The following is a 17586-nucleotide window of genomic DNA, read 5'->3' as shown; positions in this document are numbered from 1 at the left end:
CCTTTCCTTCCCCTTCCAAAGCTATAACATCAAAACACGTAACTGGTCAGTTGCTATGTTGATCTTGGATGAACATTATTACGATGTTGCAGTCACAACACCAACATATAACACCAGCGATAACAGATACGTCTGATATCGCCTCATTGCTCAGGAGCTGTGGGTCAAGCTAAGATTTATGCTAGTATCCTGAGCTATTCTGAATACTAGCGTTTTGAAGCCATACTACAACAAACGTCCAAGGTGGGGAGTTTTGAATATATATATATATATATATATATATATATATATATATATATATATATATATATATATATATATATATATTTTTTTTTTTTTTTTTTTTTTTTTTTTTTTTTAAGTAACACCGATTCTATGTTAGTGACAGGAATTAATCCTGTATGTCCCAAGTCAGAACTGTGTAGATTCAGAGAGACTATTCCCCTGGGAGGGAACAGCATAAACAGTGTGCTGATAAAGGAAAGAAAGCCATATTGAGCAATAGATAATAAAATAAAATGATACTGACGTATCCATCATTGTTCTTAATATTGATTTACACCCTAAATATATCCACTGAAACAGGAACACATAAAATAGCTCCTAACATCTACTGCAAGGCAACTTGGTATAACAGCCATGGGCTCCTGCAACTGCTGTTTTCATGTCACAAAGTCATACATAGACACACACACCAAAAGATAAGACCAAGTTAATTAAAATAGCAATTTTAATTAAAAAGGAATATAAAAGACTATCATTTCAAATACTTCTGCATCAGATCAGCTTTAACATAGCTATATCAATAAATTCTCAAAATATGTTTATACAAATTATTTAATCTTTGAACCAGGAAGTCCCTTGAGATTTTTTTTAAGGGAGACCTGGAAAAAAAGATTCTGAAATCCATTCAGAGGAAAAGGTGGCTCTGTGAAACCCCTCAGCCCTTGCAATAATTTACAGGGACACAATGAGTGTGAGATCCTTATCAAAACTGCAGTTAAGTAGCTGACGTCATTTCACTCAAATTAATTAAAGGTTCTAGATAAATAGAAATATTTTGTGAAGCCTGTGCTTCCACATATCTGTATTGCATTAAAAAATATTATCACAATGTAGATGAAAAAAAAAATAAAACAATAAATTCACATTGGAGAGAACAGTCATTAGTTCAAACATGCAGATGTTTTTTGACATATTGTAAAACAGCAAAAAGATCTTCCTATGTTTACAAAAACAATGGAAATATGCAGTGAATATTAAAGGTATGCTGGAAGACCAGTGCATTAAATACACAGGTAGTATTTGTAAGAGCATTTTCCAGTTACGTCAACATTACCATCAGACAAGTACAAGCAGTATTGCAGGTTTTCCTTCTGGAGCAACAGCTGTATGAAGCTGCATGACTACACAAATCAGTCCATCTCTGTGTTATTACAGTTGACACTGTATAATAAAACATCTTCATGATCTTGCTCTCAGTGTCACTATACATGCTGTGTAAAAAGCAGCTCTTCCTTCATTTTCATCTTGATAAAAAAGCAGCAAGTAGATAAAATATTTTAGAAAGCTTATTCATCACAAGATTTCAGTTATATTACAAAGAAGAATCAAATGTTTGGAACTAGGAGATCAAGAAGGTGGAACAAAAAAAATATTTAAGAAAAAAAATAAAGAAAAGACTACCCAAACAGACCAAGAAAAAAATAAATATAAAAGAGGAAAAAGGGAGGCTAATCGAGGAAAGTTAGTATTTTGTGATATTTGACAAATTGATACATCATAATTGCACATTTTAGGTGTTAGCTGTTAATTGTCCTCTCAGAGATATGCACACGTGTTGTACTGAAAGCCTACTGCCGAGTACTCCCAGTTCGTGAGCTAAAAGAAAGAGAAAAGATATCTTTAAAAAAAACAACAACAACAAAAAACCCTGCATAAAACTGCATCATGGACTGCAACAAAAGCACAAACATGCACGTACCCAGGATAAGGAGGAGGTGGGGCGTCATGCGGCCCATTTCTCGCGATTGCCTGTTCATAGGAAGGAAGCCCGGGTGGGTCATCGGAGGGAGGCACAGGGTGCAGGGAGACCTCCTCTAGCCTTCGCATTATTAGAGAAGCATTACTCCTCCTCTGGCGCACCCTAATGGAACTGTGAGGAGCATAGTGGTCATTCACTTGTGACGTACTTCAAGCTCAAAGTGCAAGTATCAAAGGTGAAAGTCATCTTTGTTCTTGTTATATAACCATGCGCAATGAAATACATTTGTAGATGTTACAGTTGGTGTAGCAAAAAGGGGTAACAGAAGAGCAGCACTATTTAAAACTCAATGAGTGCAAAGAAAAATACACATTCAGAGTACTTTGGACTCTTTCATAATCATGGTAAACTGAATGGGTTATTTCATTTATTTTTGGGTTATGAAAAATATTACAAGTTATTTCTATTTATTCTGCTTTCATCATATTTGGGAAATAGACACATAATTTATGCATGGTTTTATGTTTTAGAAACAATGACTAAAGAAGAAAATAATTGGCAGAATAATGCTCATAAACAGGTGAAAAAGACATACTGGGACAGTGTCACAAATTCATCTCACTCACCTTTCATGGCTTAAGTTACCCTTCCATCTGCGCTGACACAAAAACCATACAACGATGCCAAAGATGACAATGGCCACTCCACCAGCAATGAGTCCCACCAAAAGAGCTACCACATCAACACGTGAAGAGCGGCCACCCTTGTCTATGAATCATCACAAACCACAGAGGAAATGTCAAACTTGTTTCATAATGGCAGTGCAAGTTATTACCAAGTAGACAACCATCATTTCATTTACATCTGATATATCTGATAGGTGAATAATAAAGGGTAGGTGGCATAGTTAACGTACATCAATACAAAGCTTTTGAGCGATCACCGGTATCTTGTGATGAAGCATTTCTAATGAGCGGGATTGATCTTTTCCTTGCAACCATTATGACGACATGATGGGATCAATGAATGACTTGGTGAGTAGAAAAAAATATATACAACATTTGAGTTATATATACACAAATATATATAACTCAAATGTCATAACTTCTTTGAGCAACAATCAACTGTTAGCCCAGCACCTAATATAGGTAATTTTGGCTGGGTTGCTACAGTGGATGAAGCTGTGTGTTAGATTTGGAGCAGATCTCAGACTGGATTCCCTCCCTGACATAATTGTTCCAACTATTCCAGCTTCAAACTGACACAAAGATCATACTCGCGTGTGACCTCCTGAGGGTGTTTTTGTACTGTATCCCCTCCCGATCTCAAACAGGGAATCTTTTGCATGTGAGACCTAGCACTAATTTGTCACTCATCTGTAAACTGAATACAAAAAAAGTCCAAATTACTAATTGGATGGAAAGAGAACTGATGGATTGGAATTCAGTTTGACTGATTTAATGTATATAATCTGTACTTTCACATTTACCATGCATTCATTGGTGTGTGGTGAAACAGGTTTTACACAAACAACAACAACAACTACAGTCAAGTCATAGTTTCATCAACAAACTTCCTGGATGACACATTTTATATAAACTTGAAGTATATTTCTTATTCCCCTCTTACCTGCAGTGTATTCCTTCCAAAATCTTTCCTGAAGAAACAAACCAACAAACAAAAAGATTAATCAATATGGCAATCCCTCTTAATTGTTAATTAATGATTCCACCAATCAGCATCACTTAACTGTATCTGGGATGTTTTCAAACACCTCCCTTGCTTCCTCGTAATTACAGACTTCTTCAATACACTCCCTTTCCAAGTTTCCAGGTACGAACATTTCAAAGTCAAACCGGTTAAACAGTAGGTGGCGACCCAGGAAAGAATTTGCGTGCCCCTCATCTACAAACACTGGGCGGATCCAAAGAGATTATTTCCAGGAAAGCTACAATATCGGGATGTATACAGGGTAAAACTTTTAAGAATCAAATTCTTAAAATAAAGTATAATAAACATCTTACCTTGGTTTTGTGATTCTTCATTTTCGGAAGGTAACTGCCCCACAAAGGCCAGATCTCCACAGGTGAAAAATTGAAAAAGAACAAACAGATGAAGCAACATTGCCATGAGCGCACCTGCGCACTGACAATCGTGCGACATTAACTAAGAGTAGAGAAGGCAGATGATAACCAACAGCGACCCTGCTTCTGGAAAATACTGTGTGCGCACTTTAACGACAAATCACAATATTTCCGTCCTCTACATTATGCTACATAAAGACGAACAGAGCTCAGCGTCAACAAAACGAAACCAGTCCAAAGGAGCGTCAGGCTCGGCGCGGATGAGATCAGTCAGGAAACGTTCGGTGATATTCACAAACACCGGCTGAGCTTGCCGAGTTCCTCCGGCGAAAGAAAAAATGACATCATTATTTGTAGTAAAAATACGATCATTTGAAGGATGAATTCGTCTGAAAGCAGATTAAGAAAGTTCCGGTTAAAAAAAGGACTTGTTTACTCAAAATAGATGTGTCGTCAGCTACTCTCGCACTGCCTGCGCTGGCGAGCTATCTCTCACGTTTACCTGGGCAGACTCGACCAATCAATCACCTACCTGAACTGTATGACAAATATGTACAACAGTGAACGCTAGGTGGCAGCTGAAGCCGGGAAAGTTAACTTTCCACAGCAAAGTATTGAAAAAGTTTTATATGACTCAGATAGGATGTTACTCCACCCAATGAACAATGAAAAATAGTTTGGGGACTTTTTTTTCTTCTCCTAAGCATCAACTGGCTGTTGATATGCGTTTAAACAAACAAAAAAAACAAACATTATTTGATCGCTTATTACAATAAAAAAAAAAAAAAATGCGATTGTATCCAATTTCATTAAAATCATCCAAGTGGTAAGGCACCTTAGCCTTAAAAATACCAGTCATGGCTCTGCTATTATATATCTATACATGTGTCGTATGAGCAATAAACACACATAAATGCCTTTGTGCAGCACTATCTCATAAAGATACCTATTAAACACAGGTGTCATACTTCCTTCTCAGACACTCACATCTTGGATTAAGGAGTTCTCTCACATAAACTCTGATTTACGGGGGTCATTTTACTTTGTGACCTTTAAAAGGGACAAACGTATAAACTTTGCCCAGACATCTGAACTGCTTGAGTCTCACATGTTTACAGTGCTGTATCTTCACGTTTAATGGTTAGGCACAAATTACTGCTGTAACACAATGCTATCTTTTTGGATCTGTGCATCAGATCTCTTTTAAAAGCACTAAACTGTCTCAAGAGATCTCTCAGTAGCTCAGGAACTGGTGACTACACGACAACACTAAACACAGGTCTTGTGTGGGAAGTGTTGTGTAATGGAGTCTGGAGTCATTTTTACAAAGAAGAGGCATGCGGGTTACATCAAATTTTTGCCCTTTCGAGTGCAAATAATAGTTGCTACAGAAACCTTAGAGACAAAACAAATAGGAATACATAAAGCACCAACAAAGTAATGGGAGGACACATTTAAAGAAGAAATTTTGTTTTGCTTCATTTTGTTTTTGGCTGGCAAAGCACATCCTATAATAGTGTTTATGCTTCACACACTCCCATGTAAATATCTGTCTCAGAGCCTCTGGGCCTCTTACTCTGTGTTTATGTAAAGCAGAGATAGGATACAACAGAACATTATCTTGCAGCCTACTGGATGGTGCTAATTGAACAGCAGTGAGATCCTCTGTGCTGTACTAGGCTACATCTCTGGATACCGTCAGCGTCCCCAGAGGAATGTCAATCCAAAGAAAAGGTATAAAGGAAAGTTAGATATTCCAGACTTTAGCTAATGTGTTATCTCAGAGAGCAAAGTCAAAAACAAGCCCTAAAGGACTTAAAAAGTCATCACTGCTTTTGTTACATGTTGAAGATCAGGGTCTGGCTGCTGGGCTGGCTTTGGCACTCAGCTTTAGGAACTCAAATCAACTGATTGTAGCACAGATGCTCAGGAACAAAAAAAGATGTTTATTTGATTTTTTATATGGTTTTTTTTTCTTTCTATTTACCTGGAACGCAGATAACTGAAGAACCATTTTTAATGACATAATTGTAATGTAATTACTAAATTTAGTAAAGTAATGCTTTGCATTACTGCGATGCTGGGAAATGTAATGTGATGTTACTCTAATACATGTTATACCCCACACTGGTAGAGACTGAACTTGAACTTGACTTTTTTGTTTCTTTTACAGTTAGTAGTTCAGTGGGTCACATGGGGTTAGGGCCTTTCCAAAACATCACAAGCTTGTTTTCTGTGGTGGAATTTCTAACATTGCTTAAAAGTTGTGGCAAGCACCCCATGAGCTTCTGAAACCACACAAACTAAATAAGTGGATTTTGTAAGGGGAAAGGAAACCACCGTGTATATTTTAAACAGTGCATTTTTTTAACAAATGTGTTTTTCTTTGTTTGTTTTATTTTATTTGAAACTGATTTCCAATAGCAATAATATACATGTGATGGAATAAAAAGAACAATGTTAGAATAAAGGGCTAAAAGATAAATGGACTCTTATAAAGTGCTTTTCTATTCTTCTTAGCACTCTAAACAACTTGCCTCACTCACACAAGCACTTGTTCTTTCCGCTTGAAGTGCTTTCTATCCAACATTCACACACATTCATGCTGGATGCACTGGAGAGCAACTTGGGGTTAGTATCTTGGCCAAAGATATTTGGCATGCAGACTGGAGAAACCAGTGATCGAACCACTAACCTTCTGAATCGTAGATATGAGAGTAAACCGATTTTTTGTCCACCTCCGATAACCTTTGCTGTAATGTGCAAAAGAGGCCAATTTAGCAGCTTTGCTCCCAAATGCAATATGAAGTAATTTGCTTTTCTTTACTGAAATATTAAAAACTGCAAGTGGTCATGCTGCTTGCATACCAGCTATGGTAAATAGCACTTACATCTAAGAATCTCAAGACAAGTGTGAAACTGTTACTTAAATCCAGTGAGATAAATTAGATACAGGAAGGGGAGATGACCACTACCCAGAACTACCTGAGAAGTAACTGCTCACTGAAAATGGAGTATATGCTGAAAGAATGTAAGATATAAGAATTTGCACACATTCTGTTATTTTATCTGCTCTGTGCTCCACCTTGCGGGTGGCTATATTTCGGAGAAGGTGTTTTGTGATTTACGCCCTATGATAAGAACGGGGGATGCTGCTCCCTGTGGGCAGCTGGACAGAAGTGAGCAGTGAGCCATAGCAGACCTCTGGTATGATAGGGGAAAAAAACAGTGTACTATAGCAAGAAATATATACATCTGTGCCCATTTAATCTTAGTAAAACATTTTCTTAGCACGACTTCAAGAGCTAATTGTACAGAATTAGAGGCAGTCCAATACAAAAAGTAAACAGCTGTAGGTTTAACTGTCAAAGAAAAAGCACTGTAGATTAGGGGTTGGAGATTTCAGGGTGCAATGTCAGTACTCTGCACTTTGTCAGTTTGTGCTGATTAAACCATAGCCCCTGAGGGAGATAACACCAACAGACCCCTTTTACACCTAATGCCTGGGCAATATATCATTAGATTTCACACATCCCGATGCTCTGGAGTGGTGCCTGAAACAGATTGTGCTAAAGAAATGGCAGTTTACTTTATATCAATGGGCGAGGCCACAGTAATCTAACAGCAAAACTTATTTTTAAACTTTTCAGATGCTCTCACACAATGCATCATGCTGACCACAGCTGAACAGTATATCAACTAACCCAAAGGACAGCTTCAGATTTGCACAGGTACTGAATCAGCCAGTGCCGTAAGTGTTGATATTACAGTATTGTAGCTCTGATCTCAGCAGACAGGGTCATTCTAAGTTCACACTGCCATTGTCACTTCTCTTGTGTTCACACACAAGTGACCCTCCTCTTGAGAGCCATTTCTCACCCCAAGCCTCAGCTCATCTGGTTTACCGCCATGCTTACCTTTAACTAAAACCAGATGTTGAGACCCACTAGAGGATGAGCCCCAATTAAAGTCACTGTACAGCTTGGTTAGATAATGATATGGGGTAGTAGTCTAAAAAGATTCATTACTGCACATTTATTACCCATTAATGGCACTTTAATGTACATAAATTAAGTTTGGTTTGAGCATTAATAAAACAACAACAAAAAAAAAAAGATTAAGACACGAAGAGCAACACAGTTGACTGTCGCTGTTCTTTTATTGGATGAATAAAAAACCGACCATTGCAGTCTGGGAATTTGGAAAGCACTAAGAACCAGTCTAAACAGTTGGGGTAAAGTGGGATTAAGCAGAAGGTGACAGGGCTTGCAGACTGGTCTTGACGGTTGCTAGATTGGCCTTCCAGGAGCTGAGGCTGTCGTACAGCTGCTGCCACTGCTGCTTGCCAAAGGTGCGGTGTGTGCTGTGGCTGAAGGGGTGGAGATAGAAAAATGACACAGGCCAAAGTCATACACAGAGCTCGATAAATGTGCTATGATAAGCTAATGACACTGCCATACAGACTTGTGTATGACTAAACACTCAAAAAGGAGGCAGGTTTGAATTTAAAAAACAAAAACAATTACATTTTCTGCAGCCTCCAGCATAAAATAGATAAAAAAAAAGCAACCCTAATCAAAGAAGATTTAAAAATAAAGCCCCACAAATGTGAGACCTTGAATATAAACCTGAAGTTTTTTAAATGAACAGAACTGCAGTTTTTAAAAGTTGTTTCACTTCTACTTTTGAAACCAGTGAGAAGGCAACCAAGGTGATCAGAAAGTCTTGTCTTTAATAAAAACAAAACAAAACAGAATAATATAACAACAGAATAATGACGCAATATGTTTAGAGAACAATGTATAATGACCACATACCTCACAACAACTTTTCGCTGTGTTTGGTCGATTTTGCAGTATACCATTTTGGTCCGAACAGCTAAAATGAAAAAGCAGGTAAGAGATGATTAAAAGACAGCAAGAGTTCTGACATTAGATCAACAGGTTTGTTGTGGTTGTTACAAAGCAAATGCTATTTAAGATTTCAAACCGACTTGATCCCAAATTGCTGTGACATAATACACCTGGAGGTAGGAATAACCTCACAAAAATGCAGCTGCAGTTGTATGGCAGGAAAAACCATTTGCTCTAAAAATTTAACAGCCGACTGGTGGAAAACATAATAACCTTATAAAAGATTTAAATTTTATGTTTAAGGGGAAGGATTTTACATGGGGAAAGATTATTTTGTAACAAAAAAAAAACATGTACCTCATTTTTTCTCCCAAATTAAATTATATTTTCAGTGACTGTTTTGATTGATAGATTGAAATCTGTCCAGTAGATTTATATAAAGCAGTGACGTAATGACTACTGTAATTTTTTTTGCTTATCTTATTTCTTTACTTTATAATAAAATGCAAAATTGGGACTAAACCAGAAAAAAAATGCATTTTAATAGGCTACTCTGCTAACTGATGAACAAACAATGAAGTCTAACTGGTCTTGTATGATTCATTAGAATCGCTTCACATCATGTTCAATCACTTTCCTTTGGGAAAGGGAGGAACATGGCAAGAATTGTTCATACCGTCAATGACAAAAGCCTCAACGTCATCGGCTCCAATCTGCAGTTCCTGCTGCATGGTGTCAAAGGAGATCTCCTTGAATTCCACCGCCATGCCCATGAATGTCAGCAGACGCATCTTGGCCATGTTTTGCTCATGAGACAGGCCTGGAAAGCAACATGCAGGGATCATTAAGCACAAAACAGTCACAGTCAATTAGTCTTGACTCAGGGAGTTTCCCTGTGTTAATTGTTTCTAGACATAGGAGACTGCAATAAGGGAATCTACTCATTAACACAAACATCACTCCACAGGGTCTGTTTTGAGAGTCCATCCTACACAAGCTTTTAATTACACTTAAACCTTTAGTAGTGAGAAGATAACAACCTGAACGCACTTTTCTGTAGTGCTGACACAGCACAAGATTGTGTGAGAAACACTAGCTCCTCAAAGCACAAACGATGCTCAGCTACATGTAAACTTTAAAAAAAAAAAAAATCTCATCCGTGCATTTCTATTACATATAATTAATAATCTATACACTTTTTTTTTTTTACCTTGTATTCTGGTTTGTGTTTTCATTTACATGTGTCATGTGTATACCAGCTCACATTATGGCTACTTACCAAGAGAATCAATGAAGTCTTTGTTATTCTGGTAAAATTTGACATATGCTGCCAATTTGGCGCTCACAAAGATGGTTAATAGCTGAAAAAGAAGAGGGAGAAGAGGGTCAAATGCCACTGTATGATGTACAATCAGCTTGATTGTTGTTTTGTTCACACAGGCTAAAAATTGTTATAATTATCTACGTCAGATTGCTGAAAACTGTAGACGCACCCTGAATATTTTTTTGTCATAGACTGAACGCACTCAGGTAGAAATGTTCTAGATTCCTCAAGTGAATCACTCAAACTTAATAACCAGTCTCATGTGTGATGTGGATTGTACTATCATGACACAACATTATAAAAATACATTTGTTTGATGCTTTATGTGCCTTGTGGAGTATGAAAGGCACTGAAGGGCAAATTGTGATGAGGGTTATTGGGGCAGATGTTTCCATTTATATACAAATATCCATCCATCTATATTCTTCCGCTTATCTGCAGCCGGGTCGTGGCGGCAGAAGCCTAATAAATAAATAATTATAAATGCTCTATGCAATCTTTAGCACTTACGTCATGGATGAGTTCCCCCTCCAAGAAGCGAACAGGTTTCAGGGTGAGCAGGTGGTCAAACAGGAAAGTGTTGGGATCTTTGAGAGCACGGACGATACATCTAAGAGACGGCAGACAGATGCGTTAATGTACTGCTGAGGAGGACAATGCTGAAGTGTAATGTCAAGCGTTCAACAAGTTCTACAAGCTTACCTGTGGGCATCAACGCGTGCTTGTGAAGCATTGTCTTCTGTGTAACTTCCAAGTAGCTCAACCATCACTTTTGCTGCAGCTTCGCTATAAAATAAATAATTATATTGTTGCTTCTACTGAGATATTCTATGCACAACATTTTCACACAGTCTTATGTCTAAATTTTATCTTGTCCTTTTTCTTTTCTCTTGAAGTAATCCGTACACAAAGAAACCCGAAGTGGATTTACCTTTTCTTGCAGTCAACAAGTGCTTCGTATACCAGCCTCAAAAGTGTGTGCTTCTTCTCTGTGTTCAGGTTCCAGTCAACAATCCACTTGCGCACCTGATTATGGGCACAAATACATATGATACATTAATTACAAATGGCAAAAAGAAAATGCAGAAATATTGTTTTACTAGCTCAGTAAACCAGGGCACTGCATTATAATACTGGCAGTGTTTCTGGCCAGTCATACGGATTAATCACCACGAATGTATATACCTGATCAAGGTCAGTGGGGATGAAGGATATGGCGTTACAGGTGGCGGCCACTTTGATGAGGCTGCAGAAGACTGTGTACCTCACGGGAGTGTTCTCATCCATGCCATGGAACAAGTTACTCAGCCTGTGACACCAGAAAGTAAAAGAGATTACATAATTGCAATTAAATAAGCAACCTCTTATTTTGAAAGTCTTCATGGAAAGGACTCAATGGGACTAACAGCTGCATTCTGAGGGAGGGTCTCTCTCCTTCACGGAACTTCACAAGCTTCTCACATAGGCTTTCAATGAGAGCCTCCTGCTTGTCTGTCTCCAGGATCAACAGCAGAGACACGATGCTGTTCATCACGCTCTCAACATCTGTGGAGAGAGAGAGAGGGCCATGAGCATTAAGACACTGTTGCACAATTTTAGGGCATTAATTGTCAAACAAACATTTAACAAGACAGCAAATTTAACCAGACAAGTTAAGTTAACCCTCTGCATCCCACAACAAACGTGGACAGGCGGTGTGTTTCCACTACTGTTTATGTACAAGTGTTTTTATAGACAAAGTATATGAAGTGGCTCTAATGTGGTCAGACTCTGACACTCAGCAAATGAACACTCATACAATGTGAGAATGTAATCAAACTGTTTATCAGAGTGTGACTTTTAAGACACTCAAGCCTAACATTATGTTGTAACCAGATGGTGTTGTTATACCCAACTTGTTGTCCCCAAGATGGGATGGTCTGACAACAAGGAACTGTGATAATATCCTGAAAGAAATTACAAGTTTTATGCATATTCTTGTGCATTCAAGTCCTGCCTTCAGTTCAGGAGGTGAAGCCTGAGGTGAGGATGAAGAGGATGAGCTAATCAAAAAGGAGCAGCAATTTTCTTCATCGCCTACCTTTATCATCGTCTCTAAGGCAGACATCGCATGCCTCGATGATCTGAGCCAGATCTACATGAAGACCGCCTTCAGCGTTCTCCTCTGAGATTTCAGCTCCTTTAGATTTAATATAGGCTCTCAGCTCTGAAGCCTGCAGTACAAAATACATTTATATTAAAAACAATACATAAAATACACAGTAAATACAGAGCATTTCAACATTTAAGAGAACGAAGAGTGGCAAGTTACGTGCTCGCATCAGAGTGGACATTATATTTAAGAAAAGGGTCTGGACGACTTTATTTATCTATACTCTTACATCTTTTTGTTGTGGCTGACTAAAATATGGACTGTAGATATATAGTGGACAGCAACCAGCAACCGTTTGAGTGAAGGTATTATCCCATTTATATCCAGCCTGTAGAAACGTGTGTGTAGAATTTTTACGCCTTTGTTTGTTTAGATGTGCGGCTAAACAGCTAGCAACATTAGCTATTATTAAACCCCAAAAGAAACTTACGACACGCTTAACCCCAAGCACTATGATCTTAAAAATATACCTATTAAATTACCCACAAGAAAATGTGGATGACAGGATATTTAACATATTTACTTAAAATGTTTTACCACGCATATCCTAACTATACGCGTGCAGATATCAGCTGCTACGACCGACTGTTAGCATTTTAGCTAGCGAGCATGCTAAGTTTTTTGATTGGGTATCATTTAGCGACTCATCCGCGCCAATATAACGCTTATATCTACTCCACGAGTTATTGTAAACGTAGATTGTACCTGATCTTCTTCCGTTATGTCGATAAATGCTGGTACGCTCATTTTCTTGTGATTTTGTGAGCCTAGATGATGGAATCCACGCTCGCACCACTACAGAGCTCTGACCGGAAAAGAACAAGGAGACTGTGCCGGCGACAAAATTCTTCTTCCGGGTCATGTTTTGTTAAAGCCACAGTAGCCTTAACCGAAGGCTGTTGGTTGGCGCTTGTGTAATAGCCGAAGTACGTCTGTCCTTATTGTTACTTTTAAATACGCCGAGCATTAATCTAATGGACACGAATTAGATAATAATATAATAATAATAATATATAATAATATATAACAATATAATCTGATTCCTGTCCATGATGGTTTATATATTGTGAAAACTCCTAAATTGTATTTGTCATGACTTCCTCTCACTTCCATTGCCTCTAATTTATGTATTCCTCTCCTTTCCTGGAGGATTATCCCTGGATGTCTTGGATGAGAGGTGAACCTGAACCCTGTGAAAGGTTATCTGATTTAGCTGTAGTCCATCTTTGCAGACCACCATGGAAGGCCTGGCCAAGAGCTCTCCAAAGTAGGAAACACTGCCAGTGTCAGAGGGCAGTGTTCTTCACCATACACCCGCTGACCTATGGGCGCACGTGTTGGGCCCCTATACCATGTGGGATCCTGTGTATTGTTACAATGGCAGGTTACTTGGTGATTGAGGTGAAGAGGGTAAGTGCAGCAGGAGGTCACCCTGAAACTATGGAGTCGAGTTACTGACATCTAAGCACAGGGTGACGACACTGGAGTCTTATTAAACTCCAAGCTCCAACATTCACCGCATCTGCCATCAGGATCTGTGTATTTTTCACAAAATCGGAAACTATGGAAACCCATGACACTACATCATCACTGGCTGGTAGTCAGTTATTTCTCATAGCACTTACAGAAAGGGAACTTAAATCGGTTGCATCGAGGATAAATAGCTCAAAATAGTGGACTGAGGGGAAATGGCTGAAGAAGCGTTTCATCATAGTGCTCGTATGATGCGTCATCTTGTTGGGAAGGCAAGTACCTGGTACCATATCCCAGCTTCAAGATCTCCCTGCCCTTGTGAGCTGTCATGGCAAAGAATTTATAGCCATTTCTCTACAAGTGTGCTTGTGTAACACCGAGGCTTTCATTATCTGATTAACAGCTGTTGTCAAGTGCCTGGTGTATTTCAAGTCCAGAATAAGAGTTTTGTGTGCTTTGAAGCTCCAGGTGCATGTGAGACATTGTTTTTGTCTTCTTTAAAAGGTCTTTAAAGTGTCATGGAATGTTATGATGCTTAATAGTCTTTATCATATTTGTCGAACAGTGCTCTGAAAATAGCACTGAAATTGGAGCGCAATAAACCTTTTAACTCAGAGGAGCCCGTACCTGGTACATGTATTAAACTGGGATTTAGTCTGTCTTATATCATTATAAATCTAAACTGGCATAGATGATTTTAGAAGAAAGAAAATAGGCTAGCAGCAGATATCTTTTTTCAGGTACTGACACTGATGTGTCTTAGGGTGTATTTTTCCCCCTCTTTTATTCATTTGTTTGTTTTTGTTAGCAGAATTTGTGAAAGGCTAGTTGTAATTCTGCTTTTGTCAAGCATTGTTCCCGTATAAGGTTGTGAAATAATGGTAGACATTGCCAAAGATTTTTCATTAAAATCTTCTCTTAGGGACATGTGTTATGGTAAATTCCATTTCTCCTTTGTGTGTACGTGTGTGTGTCTGTGTTACAGTAGGTTGTTATTTTTCTCGGAGGAACAGAAAGTGATAGTTTTCATGTGTTTATCTTGTAACTATTACTTTTTCTTTTTTTTTAAAGACTGCATTGTAGCTATAGAAAAACTTCAAAAATGACTAAAATGCAAATGTTACACGTCTAGGTGTGGAAAAGGCCTGCTGTGTGTGACCAGCCCCACTGTGCGTGGCTCTTTGTGAGTAGTTTTAACTGAGCGGTGGTTTTCCTTAAGTGACGGCGGCCTCCATTATTTTGTTTGGCCTGCCTGGTTATTGTTAATAGCAGCGTTGCTGTCTTTTTCTGTTGAAGTCTTATAGTTGTTTTCTTTGTTGAAGTGGTCACTATCTCTTTGGGTTGACCTGTCTGATTTATCATTAAAGCAGCGGTGCTGTCTCTTTTTGTTGTTACTATTTATATGATTATTGAGGTAATTGATTATAATAAAGATATATTTTGTGTTAACTACCTCTACCTGGTGTTCTTTTCATTTCAACCCGGATCCAACTGTTATTCCCCCTCATCCTCATCGCCTAGATTTTATGTGGGGACGTAACAGCAAATAAGAACTTTAGGTGTTGGTTCATGCTCCATCTTTAATATTCCTCAACCCACAGTATATGTCTGCTAAAGCTAATTGGAAACAATATTTATTGTTAAATGTCTGCACTGACTTCATCCCTATTTGCTTGAAGGGAAATTGCACTCGCTTTCATGCTAAACTGCTGGCGAATTGCCTGCTCAGCCTCCTCAAAGATAAATGACTGTGTCATAATAGCTGGTTGAGCCCAGGTGTCTGTTTTCTCCCTGTCGACCAGCCAAGTGATGAGTATCCATGTAAACCAGTCTCATGGTTGTCATCCAACATGGCTGCCTACCTTCCACCCACTAATTGTCTGGTTCCCACAGTTCTGCCTGCTTTCACAGTCTCCAAAAGATCCCCTTGCTCAGACTCATCTATCAGCCAGTGACCTTGTCAGAGAGCGTCGCATGAGTAACTTCCCTATTTCTCTAGGTGGAGCAAATTGCTTGTTAATTACTTATAAGCTGACCCATCCTCCCTTAAAAAAGGTAAAAACACATACAGTTAACAAATAAAACATTAAAGTCAAAGTCTTAAGTATGAATAAGTCTAATGCCAAAGTGTTGCATGGCATATAAAATCCTATGGGGTCAATCTGATGGGCTTTTGTTGTTCATAAATGCAGGCAAGAAATCTATAATAAATCACTTTGATGACCTCTGGGTTTTTATTTATTTATTTCACAATAACCAGTTTACTAGCACAGAAACTAGTAAACTGGTTATTTTATTTTAATTACCTTTTCTGCTTCGTACTAAAATTATTTTGGTTTGAAATTTGTCTTTAATCCTCTTTAGATCGTTTTTTAAAAAGTCCTAAGGCTAAAAAAGTGCCGATTAGGTTAAATTCAACATAATTGTAAGGGCAACTAGTAATTGTGGTTAAGTCTACAGGAAATGGATATACAATAAGCCTGTGTAATGTCCTTTGCAGTTTTGTGTGTTTCATTTTCACGCTCTGAATACATGTTTGATGAGCAGTCTCATCAAGCTGAATGCCTGTTTATTCTTGTGATCACTTATCTCCTCTTCAAGCAGATAATCAATCATGCACTGCAGCTAATGTCACACCACTGCACTTGTGAAAATTTTTTTTTAGTCCACATAGAATTTCTGGTGATCGGCTGTGTTGTGTACACCTTCTAGATGGGTGAAAAAAAAGTCTTTAGATGACCAGAAAAAAAAAAAATCAAATACCATTGTTATCTTACCACTGTTATCGCACATAATGCTCCGCTTTATATCACACTGAGGATCACAGCAATCAATCAGTGTGAGTTTGCATTTGTGGTTTTGAGTTATCTGAAGTTGCTAATCCCTCAATGTGGAATTTGTGTGCTCTGTTTCAACCTAATGGCATCAGCAGGGAATAAAAGCTGCTGTTTTCCAGGAATTCTGGCGTTCCTGTCTAGATAGATTGAGTCACTACACTAGAACTGTGGCTCTGTCGATGATGGAATGGCCTCTTGTCATCAGAGAGTGTTTATATTACACACTCTCACAGGCTAGTAGGGGCAATAAGAGTTTAAAAGTCACAGACACTTTAAAAAAAAAAAAAATCTAATGTGTTTCCACCGGGGATACATTGTGCAATGTCTGGCGCAAAGCTATAGATGCCAGAGCTCAGAAATACTAATTAGAGCGATGTTCAACTACGTGACCCTGTAACTGCAAGATTCTGTTTAGACTGTTTCATCAGTGCTGATAAATGCAATGGTGAAGACAGAGAACAGACAACCGTTAAAACTTTCACACTAATGAATGTAACTGACAAAAAAAAGCAGAATTGTGTTTTTTTCTTTTTCCAGAAATTATTTAGGGTTTTCAGTTCAATTCAGCTTTATTTATATCTTGCCAAATCATAACAACGGAGTCGGGGCAAGGTGCTTTATACTGTACGGGAAAGATCCTACAGTACTCTGGAGAAAACCACAACCATCAATCAGCCTCCCTGTGACAAGCACTTTGTGACGGTGGGAAAGAAAAAATCCCTTTTAAGAGGAAGGAACATCTAGCAAACTGGTTGGGTAGAAGGTGGGGGAGGGGCTGAAAGAGAAAAGAAAAGAGGACAGGGAAACAGGACAATACATGGAGTAATGAAGTAAGAAGACAAGTGTGGCAGTGCTATACAAAGACTTGGGAATGGGAAA

General features: G+C 38.3%; 2 protein-coding genes across 2 annotated transcripts; both read right to left on the bottom strand.

Annotated features, from left to right (window-relative positions):
• Positions 1 to 758: 758 nt before the first annotated feature.
• prrg4 (proline rich Gla (G-carboxyglutamic acid) 4 (transmembrane)) lies at positions 759 to 4602 on the bottom strand. Its single transcript, XM_006780506.3, has 6 exons — positions 4009 to 4602; positions 3735 to 3898; positions 3614 to 3641; positions 2611 to 2752; positions 1985 to 2155; positions 759 to 1881 (listed from the first exon to the last, which is right to left on the bottom strand). Exons 1-6 carry the CDS (start codon positions 4145 to 4147, stop codon positions 1854 to 1856), a joined length of 672 nt encoding a protein of 223 aa, XP_006780569.1. The 5' UTR covers positions 4148 to 4602; the 3' UTR covers positions 759 to 1853.
• A 3606-nt stretch (positions 4603 to 8208) lies between these two features.
• eif3m (eukaryotic translation initiation factor 3, subunit M) lies at positions 8209 to 13233 on the bottom strand. Its single transcript, XM_006779988.3, has 11 exons — positions 13103 to 13233; positions 12326 to 12458; positions 11652 to 11790; positions 11431 to 11554; positions 11177 to 11271; positions 10948 to 11031; positions 10756 to 10855; positions 10201 to 10282; positions 9598 to 9741; positions 8886 to 8946; positions 8209 to 8437 (listed from the first exon to the last, which is right to left on the bottom strand). Exons 1-11 carry the CDS (start codon positions 13142 to 13144, stop codon positions 8314 to 8316), a joined length of 1128 nt encoding a protein of 375 aa, XP_006780051.1. The 5' UTR covers positions 13145 to 13233; the 3' UTR covers positions 8209 to 8313.
• Positions 13234 to 17586: the final 4353 nt, after the last annotated feature.

This window comes from Neolamprologus brichardi, chromosome 1, assembly GCF_056152115.1.
Source record: "Neolamprologus brichardi isolate AB-2024 chromosome 1, ASM5615211v1, whole genome shotgun sequence".
In the NCBI taxonomy this organism is placed as follows: Eukaryota; Metazoa; Chordata; class Actinopteri; order Cichliformes; family Cichlidae; genus Neolamprologus; species Neolamprologus brichardi.
Note: the sequence above shows the minus strand (reverse complement) of the source record. Positions and strands in the feature narration are given on the sequence as shown.

What these genes read in the sequence shown, in the direction of transcription:
- prrg4 (XM_006780506.3), bottom strand. Translation starts at nt 4,147, where the DNA reads ATGTCGCACGATTGTCAGTGCGCAGGTGCGCTCATGGCAATGTTGCTT. An exon ending in TGAAGAATCACAAAACCAAG is followed by an intron (nt 3,899 to 4,008) that starts GTAAGATGTTTA and finishes GGATCCGCCCAG; the next exon opens with TGTTTGTAGATGAGGGGCAC. An exon ending in TTGAAAACATCCCAGATACA is followed by an intron (nt 3,642 to 3,734) that starts GTTAAGTGATGC and finishes TTGTTTCTTCAG; the next exon opens with GAAAGATTTTGGAAGGAATA.
- eif3m (XM_006779988.3), bottom strand. Translation starts at nt 13,144, where the DNA reads ATGAGCGTACCAGCATTTATCGACATAACGGAAGAAGATCAG. An exon ending in CTTGTTGACTGCAAGAAAAG is followed by an intron (nt 11,032 to 11,176) that starts GTAAATCCACTT and finishes TTTATTTTATAG; the next exon opens with CGAAGCTGCAGCAAAAGTGA. An exon ending in AGGGGGAACTCATCCATGAC is followed by an intron (nt 10,283 to 10,755) that starts GTAAGTGCTAAA and finishes CTTCTTTTTCAG; the next exon opens with CTATTAACCATCTTTGTGAG.